The following is a 21,150-nucleotide window of genomic DNA, read 5'->3' as shown; positions in this document are numbered from 1 at the left end:
ATCTGCTCGAACAGATGAAGAAGTGGCTCAGCTGGAACATCAAAGCAACAACCTTGGTGGAGATATCAAAGAAAATCGAGAAGGGGAGACACTCAAAAACCAGAAAACAAGTGCTGTGTACAGCAATAGCAGCTCTGGTCTATATCTTATGGATTGCTCGAAATGAAAGAATGTGGAATGGAAACCAGTAAACGATTTCTACCTTGATGAAACAGATCAAATTATTGGTAAAGAATAGAGTGAGTCGGGTCTGTCCAAAAAAAGCTACAGCAAAGGATAAAAGTTGGATTGAAAACTTGTAAAGAGAAAGTTGTGAATCAATTTTAGACATACACAGTTATATATACTGTACAGTAGTATACATGGATGCCTCTTTGGTGTTCTTAGGATGTATTTGTTTGTTTTGGAGTAATGGAACTTCTGATTCATCAAAAAAAAAATTGTTGATATTAAAATATAAGGGTAGCAATTTGATCATTTAGTACATCTGAAATACCTAATAATTATCCAAATTAAGTTGCCATGGAATGTCAAATTTTGATGAGATCAACGATAATTGAGATCATTCAAGTCTTTTTTTTACTGCAAAATTTTCATGTATTTATTATCCATATATCTTTCTTTGGCAAAGAGTCATAACTATTCATTTGAATATTATCTAATAATGCATGTGTTGTTTTATTGTTCGCTATTAATAATGAAAAATTTAAGATTTCCCACCATGGTAATTACAATCTTTAAATTTTTATAGTATAAGAATTGTTCCATATATTATTCTTATACTTTACCAATAGAAATTTCGAAACAAAAAAAAATCATTTTCAAAAATTTTTAAATAGATTTTTTTTTCTTACTTATAGTCTATATGTATTTTCTTTCATTAATATTTTGGATCCGGACCCTGACCAAGACCCGGATGCCAGATGACGAACCCGACCAAGATTGGAACCCTAGACCCAGAGTTGGCCCCGCACCACGACCCCGCACCCGATCCGCATCCTCCCCAGCCCTGGCCCCGGCCGTGGGCCCGACCTCGGCCCGAGACTCTAGACCCAGACCTGGACCTATACCCAAACTCAGACTCGCACATGCACCTAGACATAGACCCCGAATGCAAACCCAGACGCCGACCTTGGACCTAGACCCTAGACCTAGACCCCTACCCGCACCTGGACATGGACCCATATGCCGACCCTAGACTCAGACCTCGGACTTGGTCCCCGGCCCCGCACCCCGGCCGGATCTCGCATCTCGAACCTAGACCTAGACTTGGACCCCCGACTCAAAATGCGAACCCGGGCCCCCTCGAATGTGGACCTAAACCCCGACCTTAGACTCGGACCCTAGACCCATCCCCAAATCCGATGTCGGGGTCCGAGTTGGGGTTCGGGGTTGCTCTAGGGTCCGGGGTCCAAGTTCGTGGTCCGGCTTCGGGGTCCGATTTTGGGTCTCGGTCCAAGGTTTGGGTCTTGGTTGGGGTCGAGTCCGACTTATATAAAAGCAAAAAACAAATATGAAAGATAAAATTTCTAGAACACATTTTTATTTTTAAAATTAAAAACCAAAAGTAGTTACAGAACATATTTTTGTTTTCAAAAATAAAAATAAAACAAAATTCTACTTTCACTTTTATAATTTAAAAATTAAAAAAGGGATATTGGCAAAAAAAAAACCACCTGAACTTACATTTTTTAATACTTAACCACAAAAATTAATATTTTGACGTAAAACTTGCCGAACCTAGGTCATGTTTTGCTCTTCACACTTCCATCAAAAATCCCAGTTAAGTGCCACATTGGATTACCCACGTGTACCCAAATGTACACATGACAAATGTTGTGAAAATTTGTATACGCAAGTGTACGCAATCGTAATAAGTAATAACGTGATAAATCGAGTATCGTCTCCACAGGGATTGAAAATTGGAAAATGATTTATAAAACTAATTACTCACAAATTGGTTTCAACAAAAAAAATAAAATAAAATAAAGTGATGAGAATATGTAAAAAAAATTAACAAACACAAACTATGAAGAAAACAAGCTAGAACTATTAAATTGACCTAAAAAATGCAAAAATAATATAATGGTGCAAATGAGTATTGTTGCAAATTGATGATGTCAACTAGGAATTTAAAATGTCATAATCCTTTTTCCAAAGTATTTATGTTTTGATTCTTTAATCAATTAACATATTCCTATGCCCAAGTGATTTTAAGAATACCAATTTAAGCACAATTCCTTCAAGTCATACAAGGTAAATAACATATTCCTATGCCATTTACAAATTACACTTTTCCAACACTACAAGAAATGTTACTTTTGCCAGCACATTTTTGTGCTGGCAAAAGTTGGTATTGCGCTGGTAAAATAGAATTTACGTATGATGTGTTGGTAAAAGGGGGTTGGCAAATCAATGTTGGTATTAAAACTTTTACCAGCATAAAATGAAAAGCACTGGCAAAAAAGACTTTTCCCAGCGTGTAAATGTGCTGGTAAAAGTTAGATTTTAGCCACTGCAAATGTACGCTGGTAAAACTTTGATCTCTTTGCTAGCGCAGTTTGCGAAATGCGCTGGTAAAAGTTACTTTTACCAGCGCAGTAGCGAACTGTGCTGGTAAAAGTGACATTTCTTGTAGTGCAAGGTGATATTCATGCATCATTCAAGCAATTCTACTAACCCTATTTTTTCCAAAATCAAGATTAGCTTGCAACTTACTAATGGTGATCAAGCAAAAGTAAGCTATTACACAATAAACACTCTTGAATGAACAAAATTAATTCACTAAACATATATAGGAACAAAATATTAAATCACAATTTTTAGCCAACAAAATAATTCTAGCAAAAAGAAAAATTAGCTCATGCTTAATTGTGCAAAAATTACAAAATTTCAAATAAAAGAAGGATGAAAAGAAAAACCCATATTGGAGTTGTCACAATACTCCAAGCCTTCTTTGTCAAAATCCTCTTCTTCTTCCTCTTGATTTTTGCCAATCTCAAAATAAAAATACAAAGCTAAAACTCTAAATAACACTTAAATAAAACTCTCTCTTTTCACACCTAAATATAGAAAAGCATATGTATATATGCCATAGCATGCACACGTGGTACATATTTGCACATATATGATAGTCCTTCCAATCATGGGCTGCCTATTTTTTTTGGGAAATTTACATGGTATACTAACTTTTGTTAATTTTTTACAAAAATACTGTCAGACTGTATTTTTTACTTTTTTCTGTGTTTTTTTTATAAATTTCATACTGCAGTATACTATGTTAAGTTTTCACTGGTGTTCTACTGGTGTTTTGTAGTTGTTCTACTATTGTTTTGAGTTGTTCTGCTTTGTGTTTTATAAAGACACAGTATTTTTGAAAGCTTTTCCGTGTGACAGTATTTTTGTAAAAGTTAATCTAAATTACAGTATTTTTGTAAATTTCCTTTTTTTTTTCTTTATTTTTTCATGCAAGCCCATTTGAATATTAATCACACTTTATGAATATTGTGTAGAAGATTTTTGGGCTTTGATAGTTCATGGACTTTTTTTACTCTATGACTTTTGAGACAATATGCACATAATAAAGTCCAAATTATATTTAAGCTCCTATAAAAATACACAATATTAAGAATAATACTTTTAACATGAGAAACTAAATAAAATTGATAAAATATTACAAAAATTAACTATAATTAATCTAAAAATACTATAACTAATATTTATGGAAAATTAAATAAAATAATTAAAAAGTCACTAAAATAAACTAAAAATGCTTGAGAACAAAATTAATTTAATGGACAAAAAAAGCTAAATAACTCTATTTTCATAGAGTTATCTACAAATTTTTAGTGGTCCACGTAATATTAGTTATTTAAATATTATAAAAAATAATTTAAAAATTATAAAAAATAAAATAATAATAATAAAAAATATATATTTTTTCTTTTTTTTTTCTTTCTCTTTCTTTTTTTTTTTTATCTAAAACCCTAACCTATCTTCCTTATCCTTCTTCATCTTCTCCAGAACCACCACCACACCACCACAACCATCACTACCGCTACCACCGCCACTACACTCACCATTGAACCAAAACAAAGAAAATGTCAAAACAAAATCAACTACCACATGCTTTGAAAATCCAAAATCAAAATCAAATACCCAACCTAAAGATCGCCCTTGGTGACCTAATCGTACCCCCTGATGACGAACCCAATGGTGTAGATCCTCTAAAACTAACTACGATCCGTCTAAGTGACCTAATCACACATCTTCGATTCATGACCAACCAAAGCACAAAAGAATCAGAGTTTTTAGTTTTGAGACCTAGGGAACACGATCCCATGGTCCTGTTGGACCACCTATGACTGTGGACGACTGTCTGGCTGTCAGTCCACCTGGAAAATGGAAGAGAGGGAGAAAGGGAAAGATGGCAAGGAGGAGAGAGGGGGTCGGGTTCTTGGGATTTTGGAATCAAAGAGATGGGTTTTAGGGTCCCCTGGGACCATCGCCGCCCGCAACGGCCAGTTTTCGGTCTTACCACGTCGTCAAGCAAGAGAGCAGAGAGAGGAAGGGAGTGATGGGTAGAGAGAGAGAGAGAGAGAGAGAGAGAGAGAGAGAGAGAGAGAGAGAGAGAGAGAGAGAGAGAGAGAGAGAGAGAGAGAGGAAATGCTGATTAGGATTCCAAATAATTGTGAGAAGAAGAAGAAGAAAAATAAAATAAAATAAAATATATATTTTTTATTATTGTTTTATTTTTATAATTTTTAAATTAATTTTTTATAATATTTAAATAATTAATATTACATGTATCACTAAAAATTCACCACATGTACATTTGTGTACACGTGGGCAATCAAATGTGGTATTTAACAGAGATTTTTGGATGGAAGTGTGAAGAGCAAAACGAAACTTGGGTTCAGTATGTTTTACCGTCAAAATTTCAATTTCGTGGTTAAGTGTTAAAAATGTAAAATTCAAGTAGTTTTGCCGTCAATATCCTAATTAAAAAAATAAAATTATTACCAAACGCCACCTTAATTAGTTTAATTAAGTTTTGAAAATTTGATTAATGTATCTAACTGAATATTATTACTATCTATAAAATATGAGACATGGTAAGTATATATGAATATATATTCAAAAATAAGTTAGCTATATGAGTGGAAGACTTACTAAACTCATCTTAATTACACTAATTATATTTTCATTAATGTTTTTGCCTAACTCACCATCATCGTACATACAAGGTAAAAGTTCACAAAAATAAATATTAATATATTTTTTTTTCATATATAGCAAAAATGCATTGCATGCACAAAAAATATCACTTTTACCAGCATAGTTCGCTATTGCACTGGTAAAAGTAACTTTTACCAGCGCATTTTGCAAACTGCGCTGGCAAAAAGATCAAAGTTTTACCAGCATACATTTGCAGTGATTAAAATCTAACTTTTACCAGCGCGTTTACGCGCTATTAAAAGTCATTTTTACCAGCGCTTTTCATTTTATGCTGGAAAAAGTTCCAATACCAACATTGATTTGCCAACCCCCTTTAGTCAACACATCATAAGTAAATTCTATTTAGTACTTCTTATAATTCTAAACCAAAATCAAAATCAAGTACTTGTTACCCCATACAATGTAAGGTGATTAATTTTCTTTTATGTATATATTTTACTATGTATATTTTCAACCAATCATTTTTTAATATTCTATAAATAATAAAATTATTTACTATATTATTATATCATTAAAAAAAAAGAAACGAGCCATTTGACCGATAGTATTCGTATTTCGTTAAATAACAATTTAGACTCTGTATTTATTAAATAGATTGAATTGATACACTGAGTGTTCAATTCTAAATAATTTTTCAATATGATTAAATAATCCAAAGTTCTTATTTTGATAATATTGAAAATCACTGTTGAAAAATTGAGGTTATGCAGAGAGAGCCTCATACAAGTCGATTAAATAAGTTGGAGAAAGACATGGAAAAGATGCTAATTGGAGAGGAAAACTCTTTAGCTCAATTTGAGCTAATTGATACAATACAAAGACTTGAAATATCTTATCGTTTTGAGAATGAAATTATTTCTATTTTGAAAGAAAAATTCACCAATAATAATAACAACCCTAACCTTCTAGTTTTTTTTTTTTTTGGAGATTCTAACAACCCTAACCTTAATTATGATTTATATGCTACTGCTCTCAAATTTAGGTTTCTTCGCCAATATGGGTTTGAAGTACCTCAAGTATGTATATTAAATTTATATATATAAACAATTAATTAATTAGTAATTTTGATATAGACTAATTTGTGGCATAAATACTTAAGTTTAACATCCAGTTGCAAATAAATATCTAAGTTTAATTTTTGGCGGTAATAATACCTAAGTTATAATTTTGAAACTTCTGTAGGTATCTGGTTAAGTAAATTGCCACGTGGAAATCCCTGATTGGTCAAAGTCATTAAATTTTTATTATTTAAAAAAATTAGTTCAAATATACCAATAAAAAAATGACACGTGAATTTAATAGCTTAATATTTAACGGTTAGGTACTTACGGAGTTCCAAAAATATAACTTAGGTATTATTACCGCTAAACTTATGTATTTATGCCGCAAATTACTCTTTTGATATATATTTATCTATATATAGGTGCACTTTTAACGGGTATTACCCACATGAATGAGTATTATTAAGAAAATTTGAATTTTTATGCTTAATTTATCCAGAAAATTTCTCATTTTTACATTATATAAGCTGGGATTGTTCCATCGGCTGAAAAAACAAATTAAAAAAAATTATTCGACAAAAAAGAAAGATAAAAAAAAATTAGTTTAACTTAGATATTTTTTTATATAAATATATTTTTGAAGTAGTGTAAAATGAGATATTTTTTGATATTTTGTTTAATTAAATAGATAAATTAAGCATAAAAATTCAAATTTCTCTTTCATTATTCGTAATTGGATCCAAATCTAATAGTTTCATATTTTTAAAATTAATATTTATAGTTAAATTTGTTTAAAATATACATATATATTAAATATATAATTTTTATTATGTTATTATTGCAGAAATTTTCAATAATTTTAAGGATGATGAGAGTGGAGAGATCGAGGCAAATATAAGTAATGATATTATGGGAGCATTGGGCTTATATGAAGCTTCATTCCATGGGAAAAAGGGTGAAAGTATTTTGGAAGAAGCAAGAATTTTCACAACAAAATGTCTCAAAAAATACAGATTAATGTGTCAAGTAGTAATAGTAATAATAATAACATGACATTAATATCATTATTAGTGAATCATGCTTTGGAGATGCCACAGCTTCAATGGAGAATCCTTGATAAGAAGCTAAATGGTCTATTAATTGAAGAAATATATGAAAGAAAACAAGACATGAATCCAACTTTACTTGAGTTTGCCAAATTGGATTTCAATATGGTGCAATCAACATATCAAGAGGAGCTCAAATTACTCTCTAGGTAAATTATACATTATAAAGATAATGATTATCATTGCTATTTAGTAACAGTATTGCAGGTACGCTTGGTACCACCTTGAGGTGCGGCGCCTTGTGATTAGTTTAGTAATAATATTCCATAAAAGTTATTGCATTAAATTATATGACACCTTATACTATAGGTGCCTTTTAGCATTTCTCCTTAGGAACGATTATCAGTAGTCACTACAAATTAGAAGGTTTCTCCTGTTATTCTTACTATATGGCTTTGGGTTTATAATTACATAAATTTCTGTTTATAGTCTCTGCACACTGCAGTACAAGGTCATGAAAGGTCACCTTTGGAAGTTCAAATACAAACACAGGTAAGGAGTTGCTTGTTGCCGTGAGCTTTGGACTAGCAGCTTTTGAAGCAGTAGCTAATAGAAGATCTTCATCCCAAATGAGGCGGTGGGAAGCTTATGCAAGGCTATATAAAAAGGTTGATTTCGATATAACTTTAAATTATTACCCGATTTGAAAGTCGTCGTTAATTGCAGCTTTGCATGTTTTTCGCTTCCAGTGACCGATGAGTGGTGGTGTGAACCAGGACATGGTGATTGGTGTACTTGCCTAGAAAAATACACACTCTCTCGAGACGGTATGTACCACAAGGTATATTCTATCATGTCATATTCCTCAAAAAACAAAACAACTATTAATTTTTGTCGGTGAAAAGTGATCAAAATATTGTCTTTCCCATGCAACAAGATCAATTTGGGCGCTTGTTGCCGACCTTTCTACAGGTCATTGATTTGACAGACGATGAAGAGTCTGACTACTGGGTTGTTGTGTCCGATGTCTTCGATGGTAAACAGCTCGATTATTATACATCAAGGCCGAGTTTAAATGCTGTGACATGGAGCTCCATGGAGACTAGCATAAATAACAAGGTTTGTCTAACAACGAATATGATATTGTTGTGCACTCAAGCACCAACAAGAACACAATGCAAGAAGAAATAGGCTTAGAACATTAAACCAGAAAATCATCAAACAAAAAAAAAAATAATAAAAAGACAAAGAAGAAAATAACGAGGTTCAGTCACAAGTTTTGGATAAAACTTGGACCTAATCCCCGGGTAGAAACAACTCTATTAGTTGTGATATCTTTATTGATAAATGGCAAAGATTAAAACTTACACAAATAGAGAATCAAGGACACAAAGTACTCTAATGGTGATGCACACCAGTTACAAGAAAAGAGCTCAAAAGCTGTTGAAAAACTTGAACCAGAACAGCCTAATAACACCCTCAAAACTGAAGAGAATTCATCTCACAATAGCTCTCTTTTATCTTTTTGTATTATCCTCACTCCAACTTGATTTCTCTCTCTTTTCTGTTGTTGAATGTCTATCTATATATAGCAGTAGGTTAGTAACTACTTAACCGAAATAACTACCAACTGTCAAGGCAGTTAAATTGGTTGTTTAAGTGTTCTAAACCTCACAATTTCCGCCTGGTTTAGGACACTTTAACAACATAGTAATCCAAGCCATAAAAGTAACCAATAGAACTGAATCTAATATCCAATGAATGTGAATCTCAATGAGAGACGCTAGTTTGAGTTGATGTTGAGCAAGTCAAGACAAAGTCTAAACTTGTCTCTAGTCAAGCTCTTTGTGAAAGCATCAGCAGGGTTCTCATGAGTGTCAATCTTCCTTACAAAGACTATTTTTGATTGAATCACATCTCTAATAAAATGCATCTTGATGTCAGTGTGTTTAGTTCTCTCATGAAACATGGGATTTTTCATGAGATGCAATGCATTTTGATTATCACAGTGCACTGTTACATCCTCTGAATTAATGTTAAGTTCACTTGTCAATCCCTTGAGCCAAATTGCCTCTTTAATAGCCTCTGTTGCAGCCATATATTCTGCTTCTGTAGAAGATAGTGCAACAACCTTTTGTAGGTTGGATTTCCAAATGACACAGCCCCCATGGACAGTGAAAACAAACCCTGTTAATGACTTTCTAGTGTCTAAACACCCTGCATAATCCGAGTCAACACAGCCAGTTACCAATTCCTTGAATTTGCTAGTGCCATCATAGGTTAACCCTGTGTTCAGTGTTCCTTTTATATACCTCATTACCCACTTCAAAGCAGTCCAATGAGCATTTCCTGGATTAGCAACAAACCTGCTTGTCATGCTCATTGCATGAGCTAAATCAGGCCTTGTACACACCATTGAGTACATCAAACTCCATACACAACTAGCATATGGAATTTTAATCATTCTTTCTTTCTCTGCATCTGTAACTGGTGACTGTGTGTTAGACAGCTTAAAATGCTGAGCTAGAGGAGTTGAAACTATTTTGGAGCTGCATGTATATTTCTTCATCAAGACTCCCATGTAAGAAGGCAGTTCTTACATCCATTTGCTCAATGTGCAGTTCTTCTCTAGTAGCCTTTGCCATCATGACCCTTATTGAGGTTTGCTTAACAACAGGAGAAAAAATTTCATTGAAATCCACTCCTTCTTGCTGAGTGAACCCTTTTGCAACTAGTCTTGCTTTGAACTTGACTGGTTCAACACCAGGAATACCTTCTTTCTCCTTAAAAATCCATTTGCACCCTACCAATTTCTTTCCTTTAGGTTGCTTAACCACTATCCATGTCTTATTCTTCTTAAGTGAAGTCATCTCTTCATCAATGGCTTTCAACCATTTCAACCTGTTTCTGCCTGTAGTAGCTTCAAGATAGGTAGTAGGTTCTGAAGATTCTAACTCTTCTGCAGTGAGCAATGCATATGCTATGAAATCAGCATATCCAAACTTGCTTGGTGGTCTGGTTTCTCTTCTCACCCTGTCTCTAGGAAGTTGATAGGTGCTTAAATCAGTAGCACCTTCATTTATGTCAATTTCTGCACTGATTTCAGAATTCTCTTCTGCAATTTGAGTATCAGGTTGGTCGACCTCAAGTTGTAGACCTTGAACTGGCATAGCAGGCTGTATATCATTGGGAATTTTGGTTTTCATTGCCATTTCATCCTCTTTGAAGACAACATATCTACTTATGATGCACTTCTTGAAACCAGGTTCCATACACCAAAGTTTATAGCCTTTAACTCCATCAGGGTAACCAAGAAACATGCACTTCAGTGCTCTTGGCTGTAACTTATCTTGTTTTATGTGTGCATAGGCAGTGCACCCAAACACTCTGAGATGATCAAGTTTGGGAACATGCCTTGGCCACATTTCTTGTGGAGTTTTAAACTTGTTTGCAATAGATGGACATCTGTTAACAAGATAACAAACAGTTTTGAGGGCTTCACCCCAAAATTTTCTCTCTAAACCAGCACCAAGTAGTAGACATCTCACTCTTTCAAGTAGTGTCCTATTCATTCTCTCAGCCAAACCATTTTGTTGTGGTGTTTTGATCACTGACTTGTGTCTCATTATACCTACTCTGGCACAGAAATTTTTGAACAGATTTGAGCAATACTCCAGGCCATTATCTGTTCTTAGCATCTTCAATTTCTTCCCAGTTTGATTCTCAAGCAATGTCATACAATTGACAAAGGTTGCAAATGCTTGATCTTTGCTTTTGAGTAGATAGACCCACACTTTTCTACTATAGTCTTCTATGATGCTTATGAAGTAACTAGCCCCACCAATTGTTTCCACCTTAGAAGGACCCCATAAATCTGAGTGAACATAGGCCAGAATCTTACTTGTGTGATGTTCCCCCTTTCCAAACTTAACCCTGCAACTCTTACCAAAAGAACACATTCTTCACAAAATTCAAGTTTGCACTTCAAGCCACCCTTGAATATGTTGGGTTTTGTGCTATAAATAAAACTCATTTCAATATAATCAGATTTACTTATTAATAAAGATCAGAAATAACATTTTATGTTGCATGGTTCACATGATTTATTTCATGATTATATGTATATAATATATGAATTCTTTTTAAGTCCAGAACATATGAATTTGTTAAAGATTATAGTGTTGTCAGCACAGTGGAATATAATCTTAATTATATGTTCGAAAGTTTATTCCCTGATTTGTCAGAACACTGGATTTAGACTGACATGGTATAATCAGCGATAGGTATTCTTACACCTTGGAAAAGTGTTATGTGCTTTCCAGGACATTGGCAAAGTTTACCAGTATCGGATGTATGGAGTATACATCGGAAGGGACCGATATTGAACTTTGATTAGATATATTAAAACTTACCGTAATATCTATTCAATTCAATATCACCTGTTGATCCTAGATCAAATGACCTTAATCCTGATATGGTTAGGTTCGATCTCAAGAATACTATACATGTTCTTTGATTTGTTAGTTAAGCCTACTTTTGGGTGAGGGTGATACGTACATTTTGGGAACATGATAGTATAATTGAGTGGGAGCGCTACCATAAATATGGAATCTATAACTTCTATAGGTATTTAGAAGTGAAACGATGATATCCTTCAAGCTTGGCTAAACAGAGATAAATGGTGGAGATCTCATTTCACTTTGCTGAAATATCATTTATACGGAGCTAAGGATAAAACACATTGAAGGTGTAACGGTAACTTAGTTCCTTTTCAATGTAGATCATCTATTAGAGGGTCATTGATCACATTAGGGTTATAACAATGGATAACTAATGAAGTGTCTATATCATGGAACATATAGAGCGTTCTATATGACTGAGAGTGCAATTCCAAGTTCTAAGTGTGGATTCAACAAGGAATTAATAAGTTAGGGAATTTACTTGGTAAATTCAGTTCGACTTATTGGAAGCTCGGTTATATAGATCCATGGTCCCCATACTAGTTGAGACCATACTGCTTGTAAGACTCAGTTAATTGATTTTAATTAATCAATTATAATTCTAAAGTTAGACTATGTCTACTTTATGAATTTTCACTAAGCAATGGCGAAATGGTAAAAAAAAAGAGATTCTAGGTTTATTTATTAATTAAGAGACTTTACATGTCTAAATTAATAAATATATTAAATGGCAATATTATTTAATAATTTTTTTCAAGTTATTAAATAATTAAAATTGGCATTTAAAAGGTTAAATTGAAAAATTGGCATTTTTGAGAAAATGGGAATGGAAAATAACAAAATGGGAAAGTTGCAAAGTGAGGCCCAATTCCCTTTGTATGGCCGGCCACATGCACTAGAAATTACCATTTATAGTTTCCATTATTTTAATGCCATTCAATTCTAACATAAACCTAGAGGGTATTCTATAAATAGAAAGTGTTGACTTCAGGAAACACACAACTTTGAACATTGGTTTCTTTCAGAAAAGCCACACGCGCCTCTCTCTCTTTTCTTCTCTCTAAATTTTGAAACCCTTGTGTGATAGAGTAGTGCCCACACACATCAAGTGGTACCTCAATCATAGTATGTAAGACTATGGAAAATCAACATCAAAGAAGGAGAGAAAGAGATCCAGATTTAGATCTTGATAATGCTCTGCTACAGAAAGGAATCAGGGGCTAGAGATCTGAATAGAAGGAGTCATTATATTCCGCTGCACCCAATGTAAAGTTTTCTTAAACTCTTATGTGTTTATTTTCATTGTTTTAGAATTCATATTAGGATGTTAATAAAACATACTTAGTAGTAAATCTAGATCCTGGTAAAATAATTCCAACAGAATATACCTTGTCTGTTGAGTTCATCCATACCCCTTTGACTAACATGTCCTAATTTAAGTGCCACAACTACCTCAGAATTGTGAGTCACAACTGGTGATGCATTTCCAACAACTGTTTTACCATCAAGGTAATCGAGTCCATTGTTCAAAAGCCCTTTGATCACAACCTTTGAACCTCTGAAAATTCTGAGTATTCCATCTTCAATCTTGACTGCATATCCATTCTTGTCAAACATTCCAATGGATAACAGATTTCTCTTTAAATCTGGCACATATCTCACATGTTGCACAACCCTGGAAACACCGTCATGCATATGCATTTCTACTGAGCCAATTCCCTTAACTTCACAAGCTCTGTTATTACCAAGTAAAACGGAACCTCCATGATCTTCTGAAAAGGAACTGAATAGTTCTTTGTTGGGTGTCATGTGGAAAGAGCATCCTGAATCCAAGATCCAAGCCCCATCTGTTGTGTTATTAGACACAACTAGAACCTCAGCTGATTCATAGCCATTTTCTATGTTAGCTTCTCCATTCTTTCCAAGATTCTTTTCTCTTTTCAGTTTAGCCTTAAGTGCCAAACAATCATCACGAAAATGACCTTCTTTCTTACAATAATAGCATTGTTTACCTACTGCAGACTTAGGTTTGAACCTGTCATTTTTGTCTCTGCTATTGTTGTAAGAATTCTTGTGCCCCTTGTAATCTTTCTTCTGAAATTTTCCTTTTGCAATGAACACTCCATCACCACTGTTATCTGCTTGATCATCCTTCTTCTAAATTTCTTTTGAGGGCATCCCGAAGGTCTCTACCCCCTTGGGGGCCTACATGTTTAAAAACTGACCCGGTTCTTGCCTACCTCCTACATTTTCACTTCAGCCCTTCCATCGACCGGGGGTGGTATTGTTGGGTTTTATGCCCTAAATAAAACTCAATTTCAATGTAATCTCTATTATTCAAAATCAATAAAGAGACAGAAGTATTTTTCATTCATTTGTGTGTTATTTGGTTCATGTTATCAATTACTTGTTTATTTGACTTATAAATTCATCCAAACCCTTTTCACATTTATATTCTTGTTTATTGTGTCGTCAGGACAGTGGAAAGTAATCAAGACTATGTGATTAAAGATATTCCTAGATTTATCAGAACATAAGGATTTTACTGATATGACAATCTACAACATAGTTTACTTGCATCTTGGATAAATGCTATGTTCTTTCCAGAGCATTGGTTAAAGTAAAGCTTGGGTTGGATGCATGGAGTATGCATCGGAAGGGACCGATATTGAACTTTGATTTAGATATATTAAACTTACCGTAATATCTATTCAATTCAATATTACCTAGTTGATCCTAGATCAAATGATCTTAATCCTGATATGATTAGGTTCAATCTCAGGAGTATTGCACATGTTATTTAATTTGTTAGTTAAGCCTACTTTTGGGTCAGGGTGATATGTACATTTTGGGAACATGGTAGTGCAATTGAGTGGGAGCGCTAAACATAGATATGGAATCTATAGCTTCTATCTGGCAAATAGAAAGTAAATGATGATTTCCTTCGAGCTTGGCTAAACAGAGATAAATGGTTGAATATTCATTTCACTTCGCTGAAATATCATTTATACGGGGCTAAGTGTTTTAAGGATAAAATACATTGAAGGGTGTTACAGTAATTTAATCCCTATACAATGTAGATCATCTATATAGAGGATCATTGATCAAATTAGGATTATAACAATAGATAATTAATAGCGTGTCTATATGGTGGAACATATAGAGCGTTCTATATAGCTGAGAGTGCAATTCTGAGTTCTATGCGTGGATGCAATAAAGAATTAATAAGTCAGTGAATTTACTTGGTAAGTTCTTGATCTGCTTATTGGAAGCTCGGATATATAGGCCCATGGTCCCCACACTAGTTGAGACAATACTATTTGTAAGACTCACTTAATTGATTTTGATTAATCAATTATAATTCTAAAATTAGACTATGTCTAGTTTGTGAATTTTTCACTAAGCAAGGGCAAAATTGTAAAGAAAGAGTTTCTAGGGTATATTTGTTAATTAAAAGACTTTGGCTAGTCTAACTAATAAATATATTAAATGACAATATTATTTAATAATTAATTTTAGTTATTAAATAGTTGAAATTGGCATTTAAATGGTTGAATTTGAAAATTGACGTTTTTGAGAAAATGAGATGTAGAAATGATAAAACATCAAATTGCAAAAGTGGGGCCCAATATCCATAGCCTTGGCCGACCACTTATGTAGGATTTATCATTTAATATTTTCATTATTTTAATGCCAAATTATTCAAACCTAACTCTAGGTGGCATACTATAAATAGGTAGTGATGGCTTCAAGAAAAGATGATGCATCTAATTCCTTCAGAGAAAAACCTGAGTGCCTTCTACCTAACCCAGCCGCCACCTATCTTTCTCTCCTCTTCATTATTGAACTGAATCCCTTGAGTGAAAGAGTAGTGCCCATACACATCAAGTGGTACCTCAATCATAGTGTGGAAGATCGTGAAGAATTCAGATTCAACAGAAGGACATTCGGGCTCAAATCTTGGTGATACTCTGCGACAGAATGGATACAAGGGTTAGAGATCTGAGTGGAAGGAGACATATTATTCCGCTGCAACCACTGTAAGGTTTCTCATACTTTATATGTGTTTATTTATAATCGTTTTAGAAGTTCATATTTAGGATGTTAAACAACATACTTGTGAGTAGATCTAAGATCCTGGTAAAATAATTCCAATAGGTACTTGATCATCATCTCTACCCCTTTGGGGCGGATTCTCAAGTTAATACTGCCTATTAGGGGCATACGACCCTCCGACTTGATAACCCTTAGCTCAGGATTTGGTTGGTTGTTGGCCCGACTTTCAACTTCATCATCACCGTGACCGTTAGGGTAGTTTGGACGGTAGTCACTATTGACTTCGGGGTCTTCCCTTCTCCCCCTGGACCTACTGTTTCTCGGGCGATCATCGCCCTCTCGTGGTTGGCCGCGTTGGTCACGGGGTTGCCACTCCCTACGTTGGGGTATTCTTCCACCGTTTCTGCCACAATCACCATTGTTGTTTCTAGAGTTTCCTCCACTACTCTGCCTTAGACGGACATTGTGGGAGTCATCACGTCCCATATAATGACTGGGTAGAGCTTGTTCATCGGCAGAGAGCGGTCGATTATTTTTGCGAGGAACCCTGTTAGAGGGGTGACTCCTAGCCCTCTCTTGGTTCCTTGGGCGCTCTTCAGGACCATAGATCACCCTCTCCCGCTGGTTTCTCAGGGTACTTCCTGTGGACAAGTGTGAGGTATATGTTGATTGTGGGTGTTAGTACTCAACCCTTGAGTATATTGGTTAAAGTAGCTTCGTATTAAGTCGGCAGCCTCTTGGGTGCAACGATCTTGGTCGTCTTGGTGTCTCCTCATCTCATGAGCATGATCTTCCAACCAAGATTAGAATTCTCTCCTTTGGTTAGCAAGGCTCTCGGTCAAGGCCGCCCGAGCTTCAGTTCGCTCTTGGTGCACAGTCTGGAACTGGCCTTGCATTAAGCTTATTGCATCTCGTAACTGATCCATCTCGGGGTAAATCCCCTCGATCTCCACATGGGGTTCATTCTGTGGTCTAAAGACGCTAGGGCCCCAACTAGTTTGAGTTTGGCCTATGCCGTTATTAGGTGGGATAAAGTTTCCAGCACTACCCCTTCCAGTGGCACCGTTGGTAGCGCCGCCTTCGGCGGCGGTGGCGTTAGTGGTATGCCCAGTGGCAACAATTTGGCCAGTTGTTCCATGGCCAACAGTAGTCTGGGCATTGGCGTGAATGGTGGTTGCCCTGCCATTATCAACGGGGTGGCTCTCCATTATTTCCGGCAAGATTGCTTGTTGACAGAACTTAATGGACATTATCCATCTCCTCATTAGGTCGTTCTTGAGATCTTCGGGTTAACACTATTTTTTCTCGTGAAAAACTTCAAGATTTTAGTTAAAGCTCTCAATGAAAGTACCAAAATGTTGACTGGATTTTTAGCCAACTGACGCGGAGTCATAATAAATGAGACTTAAAATAAAATCACAGTAATAAGTGCAGTTAATGAAGCCGTAACTTGCAATAAATGAAATAAAAGACACCAAAATTTAAAGAGGTTTGACCCGGATTTCGGTAATAGCCTACTCTCCTTGTATTTTATTGATCTGAGTTGCAAAAGTCAAGAACAGGCTCTTGATTGGAAAGAATGATAAGTGTTTATTTTTCTAAGTCTTTAAAATTGCGGATCCTCCTCCCAAGTTATGGATGACCCTTTATATAGGGGAGGGGGTCGGTGCTTCTCGCTTCAAGAGACGCGACAAACGCGCAGCCACCTCAATTGTGATCCCCTTGATTTTTGGAGGCAGTTGAAGTCTGATTTTTATGTGATAATATCCCACTATTTTTGTGGGTTGACAACTGTCTTTGAGCCTTTCATGGGATTTGAACATTTGAAAGAGTTACTGATGACGAGGGTCTCTTATGGGTGTGACATGGTCGTCAACCACCTTTAGGGATGAAGCCCATACTTGGGGGCAATACTCCCGAGACCTAACTTGAGGGGGGTGACAATCGTCATCGTTGGGTGACCCCTTGAGACCTAACTTGAGGGGGGTGACCGTCGTCATCGTTGGGTGACCCCTCGAGACCCAACTTGAGGGGGTGACCGTCGTCATCGTTGGGTGACCTCCTGAGACCCAACTCGAGGGGGTGACCGTCGTCATCGTTTGGTGACCCTCCGAGACCCAACTTGAGGGGGGTGATAATCGTCATCTTGGGGTGATCTCCCAAGACCCCTTGTCCGTTGATAGTAGTTATATATGGTGTGATGTCCCCGTATACCTTTGAGAATATCATTATGTCTATGGTAAAATGCATGACTTGTACCATGCGTGTGTAGGGGTAGGGGTATACCCCTAGACTAATCCTTTAGGGGTTAAGGGGTGTACCCCTAGACTAAACCCCATATAGATCATTGCAGTTGAGGTAGGGGTAGTAGTATATATTCCCTAGACTCGCTTGACTCCTGTAGGTGTGTGGTGATCGTTCATTCCGCTTACGAAGGTATTAGTCCATCATTTTTCCTTCTTGGAGAAGCCCTCCTTACTCAACCTAGGGGTAAGGGTGGCCGTCTGACTTCCACTCTAGCGGTCATGACACCTTTCATGGTCGACAGTCATCCCAACAGTCATGACTTAATTTACATATTCTTCATTAATTTAGTCTCAATATTTTTGTGCCACGTGTTTCTACTTTTGACACGTCATCGTCGTTAAAATTTGGGTGAAGAAAAAGAATAAGTGGGATGTATTTCCTTTGCTTTGTATAGTTTTGATATCAATGAAACTTTTCTTACTAACTAAAAAATAAAAAAAAATGTTTTAACCTAAAGCTAGCAAATTATTTTTCAACTATGCAATTAATTTTGTGTGTACTCTCGAATTAAAATAGATAAATTATTGAGGAGTCTTACATTAGTAAATCGTTAGCAAAAAATAAACAAAATGCAACCGAAAGGTAAATTTGTAATTATTTTTATGCTTCAAAAGAAATTTTATTACAACGGAATAGTTTGGGTTGTCAAAGTTCGGAAATTTTTTTATTGAATTATTCTTTTAAATATGATGAATACCAAAACAAGTAAAATAAGATCGAAATCTGTAATAATAATAATAATAATAATAATAATAATAATAATAATAATAATAATAATAATAATAATATTTTCAATAATACTCATGCCTAATTATTTAGGTACGTACTCTTCCTCAAAAAAAAAAATTATTTAGGTACGTACAACCATATTAAATAATCTAAACACATGTTAATAAACTTAATTATATTATCATACTTACACTAATATTTTCATTAATGTTTTTGCCTAACTTACCATCATCATCAACATATATAAATACAAGGCAAGGCAATGCAGATCTTCATCACAAGAAATTAATACATACATATAATTATTTGTTTAGAATTAATTAATTATATAATTATCAAAAATGCAGTGCATGGCTTTTCACCAATTTGCTCCATCATCATCCCTCCCTATTTGGAGTAGTATTAATAATCACAACAAGCTAATAAACTTTTCGTTGTTGATTGAGACCACTAACACATCTCACTCGTAGGTACCATTGCTTCTAATTGATATTGGTGCCACAAAGTGAAGAAATCAATAATCAATACTTCACAAAATATAGGATTTTTCAAGAAAATAAAATGAAGATACGAAGCTACTTGATCTTTAACCAACAAAATAAACACTTTCACAAAGTTGTTCTACATTTAGCAACAAAAATCATCAAATTGAATTTATACAGATATATAAAACATAAATACAACTGTTGTATTCTTTTACAATGAGTCAATGACTACAATAATGATCACAATTGTTTTTTTATTCATTAAAACCCAATAGCCATATTGGAATGTCAATGTTCCAGAACCATTCCTATAAAACACACATAGATTACCTACATAAATATTTCTCTCAAAAGACTCAAATCTTGAAACATTAAACTGAATCATTTATCATAATCCACCAATTTTTAGAGTTTCTAAACAATCAAAATATTAATCTCAATATTAAGTATTTATTGAGATTAAAAGAAATAAAAGATTGCAAATAATTGAAACACAAAGAGGTAAGCATAAGAATTTTAAAAATATTGAAGAATCATTATTCGACTTCAATAGATCCTTTTGTTTCTGTAAAATGTCAATTAAACTAAAACACTAATGTTCTATGATCATACATATATATATATAGAGAGAGATATATATAGAGAGAGAGAGAGGGGATTTTCTTAGTCTTTTTGTTTTCCTTCTCAACCTTTTCAACTTTCGGTTTGAACTAAAGGCACCGTTCAAGCAACTCCATAGCTATCTTAGCTTAGTACTTCTCCTCGTAAGGCTTCTTTCCTTTAGCAGTGACAATTTTTTATTTTGAACCCACAATATTGGTAATCTCTCTCAGAGATTCAAGATACTCCTTCTAAATCTACTTTTGAAATACCAGATAGTTTTACAAAAACGTTCAATAAAAACTTCACAATTTCTTTATAAGTTGAATATAAAGTGATTAAAAAATCGGCATAATACCTTCTTATCTTCAATTATTAATTCACGGAACCGCAGTTGCAAACCAAGAGCATAATTGTAGATCTTGTGATATGAAATTAAGTCGTAAAACAAGTACTGAAATATTCTATATATCTGAAGCAATTTCATAATCTCCATGCTAGACTTAAATGCTTCCTTTTCTCATTTAATATAAATATTTATGTATGATAACTTTTCTCATTAAATACTTCGTTTAGCCTTTCCTATAATAAACAATAAATACTCATAATTTTTCATTTTGAAATTATATTGTTTACTAAAAAAGAAAATTAGATAACCAATGATTCAGTTTTAAGATCAATATCATCTCGAATATATAATATGTGCAACTTGTGTTATGCAACTTCTTTTAAATAAAAATAAAAATATAGTCAAGCTACTAATACCACTTCAAATCTTAAAATTGAGTTGAAACATACCAAGAACGAGCTACTAAAGCAGAGGACTAAGAGAGGAATTTTAGTGCATGGGAGAGAAGAATCGATTACCTCGTGTTTTATAAAAAGAAAATATCAATTCAAATATTAATGAGATTTATTTTATTATTATTTTATTATATATAAATAATATTTTATTATTTTATTAAATAAAAATAAAAAGTCATTCCATGAATTTCTCATAAACCAAGAATTCAGTTATATAGGCACACTTTATATAGAATAGATATATGCTACAATTTTTCCCATATGATGATAATCTTTAACTATTATTATACATAGTACAAAATTAAAACAACTTTTCCTAGAGCAAAGAGTATCGGGAAAAAGTTTAGTGAAAAATTCATGTTTAGGGTTTTGATCGAATAACTCGATTAAAAAAACATAAGAAAGAAGGTTTTTCCTAAAAAAA

The 21,150-nt window shown here is 34.3% G+C and overlaps 1 protein-coding gene across 1 annotated transcript in view; it reads left to right on the top strand.

Annotated features, from left to right (window-relative positions):
* The first annotated feature begins 4,401 nt into the window (after nt 1–4,401).
* Nucleotides 4,402–21,150, top strand: part of LOC115717205 (uncharacterized) — a 29,655-nt gene continuing 12,906 nt past the window's right edge. The window contains exons 1-6 of the mRNA XM_061116129.1: nt 4,402–4,580; nt 6,221–6,254; nt 7,104–7,200; nt 7,311–7,453; nt 7,807–7,955; nt 8,036–8,126. Of these exons, the coding sequence (XP_060972112.1) occupies nt 4,402–4,580; nt 6,221–6,254; nt 7,104–7,200; nt 7,311–7,453; nt 7,807–7,955; nt 8,036–8,126 (693 nt within the window). The remainder of the gene's footprint in view (nt 4,581–6,220; nt 6,255–7,103; nt 7,201–7,310; nt 7,454–7,806; nt 7,956–8,035; nt 8,127–21,150) is intronic.

This window comes from Cannabis sativa, chromosome 5, assembly GCF_029168945.1.
Source record: "Cannabis sativa cultivar Pink pepper isolate KNU-18-1 chromosome 5, ASM2916894v1, whole genome shotgun sequence".
In the NCBI taxonomy this organism is placed as follows: Eukaryota; Viridiplantae; Streptophyta; class Magnoliopsida; order Rosales; family Cannabaceae; genus Cannabis; species Cannabis sativa.
This window is presented reverse-complemented; position numbering and strand designations above follow the sequence as displayed.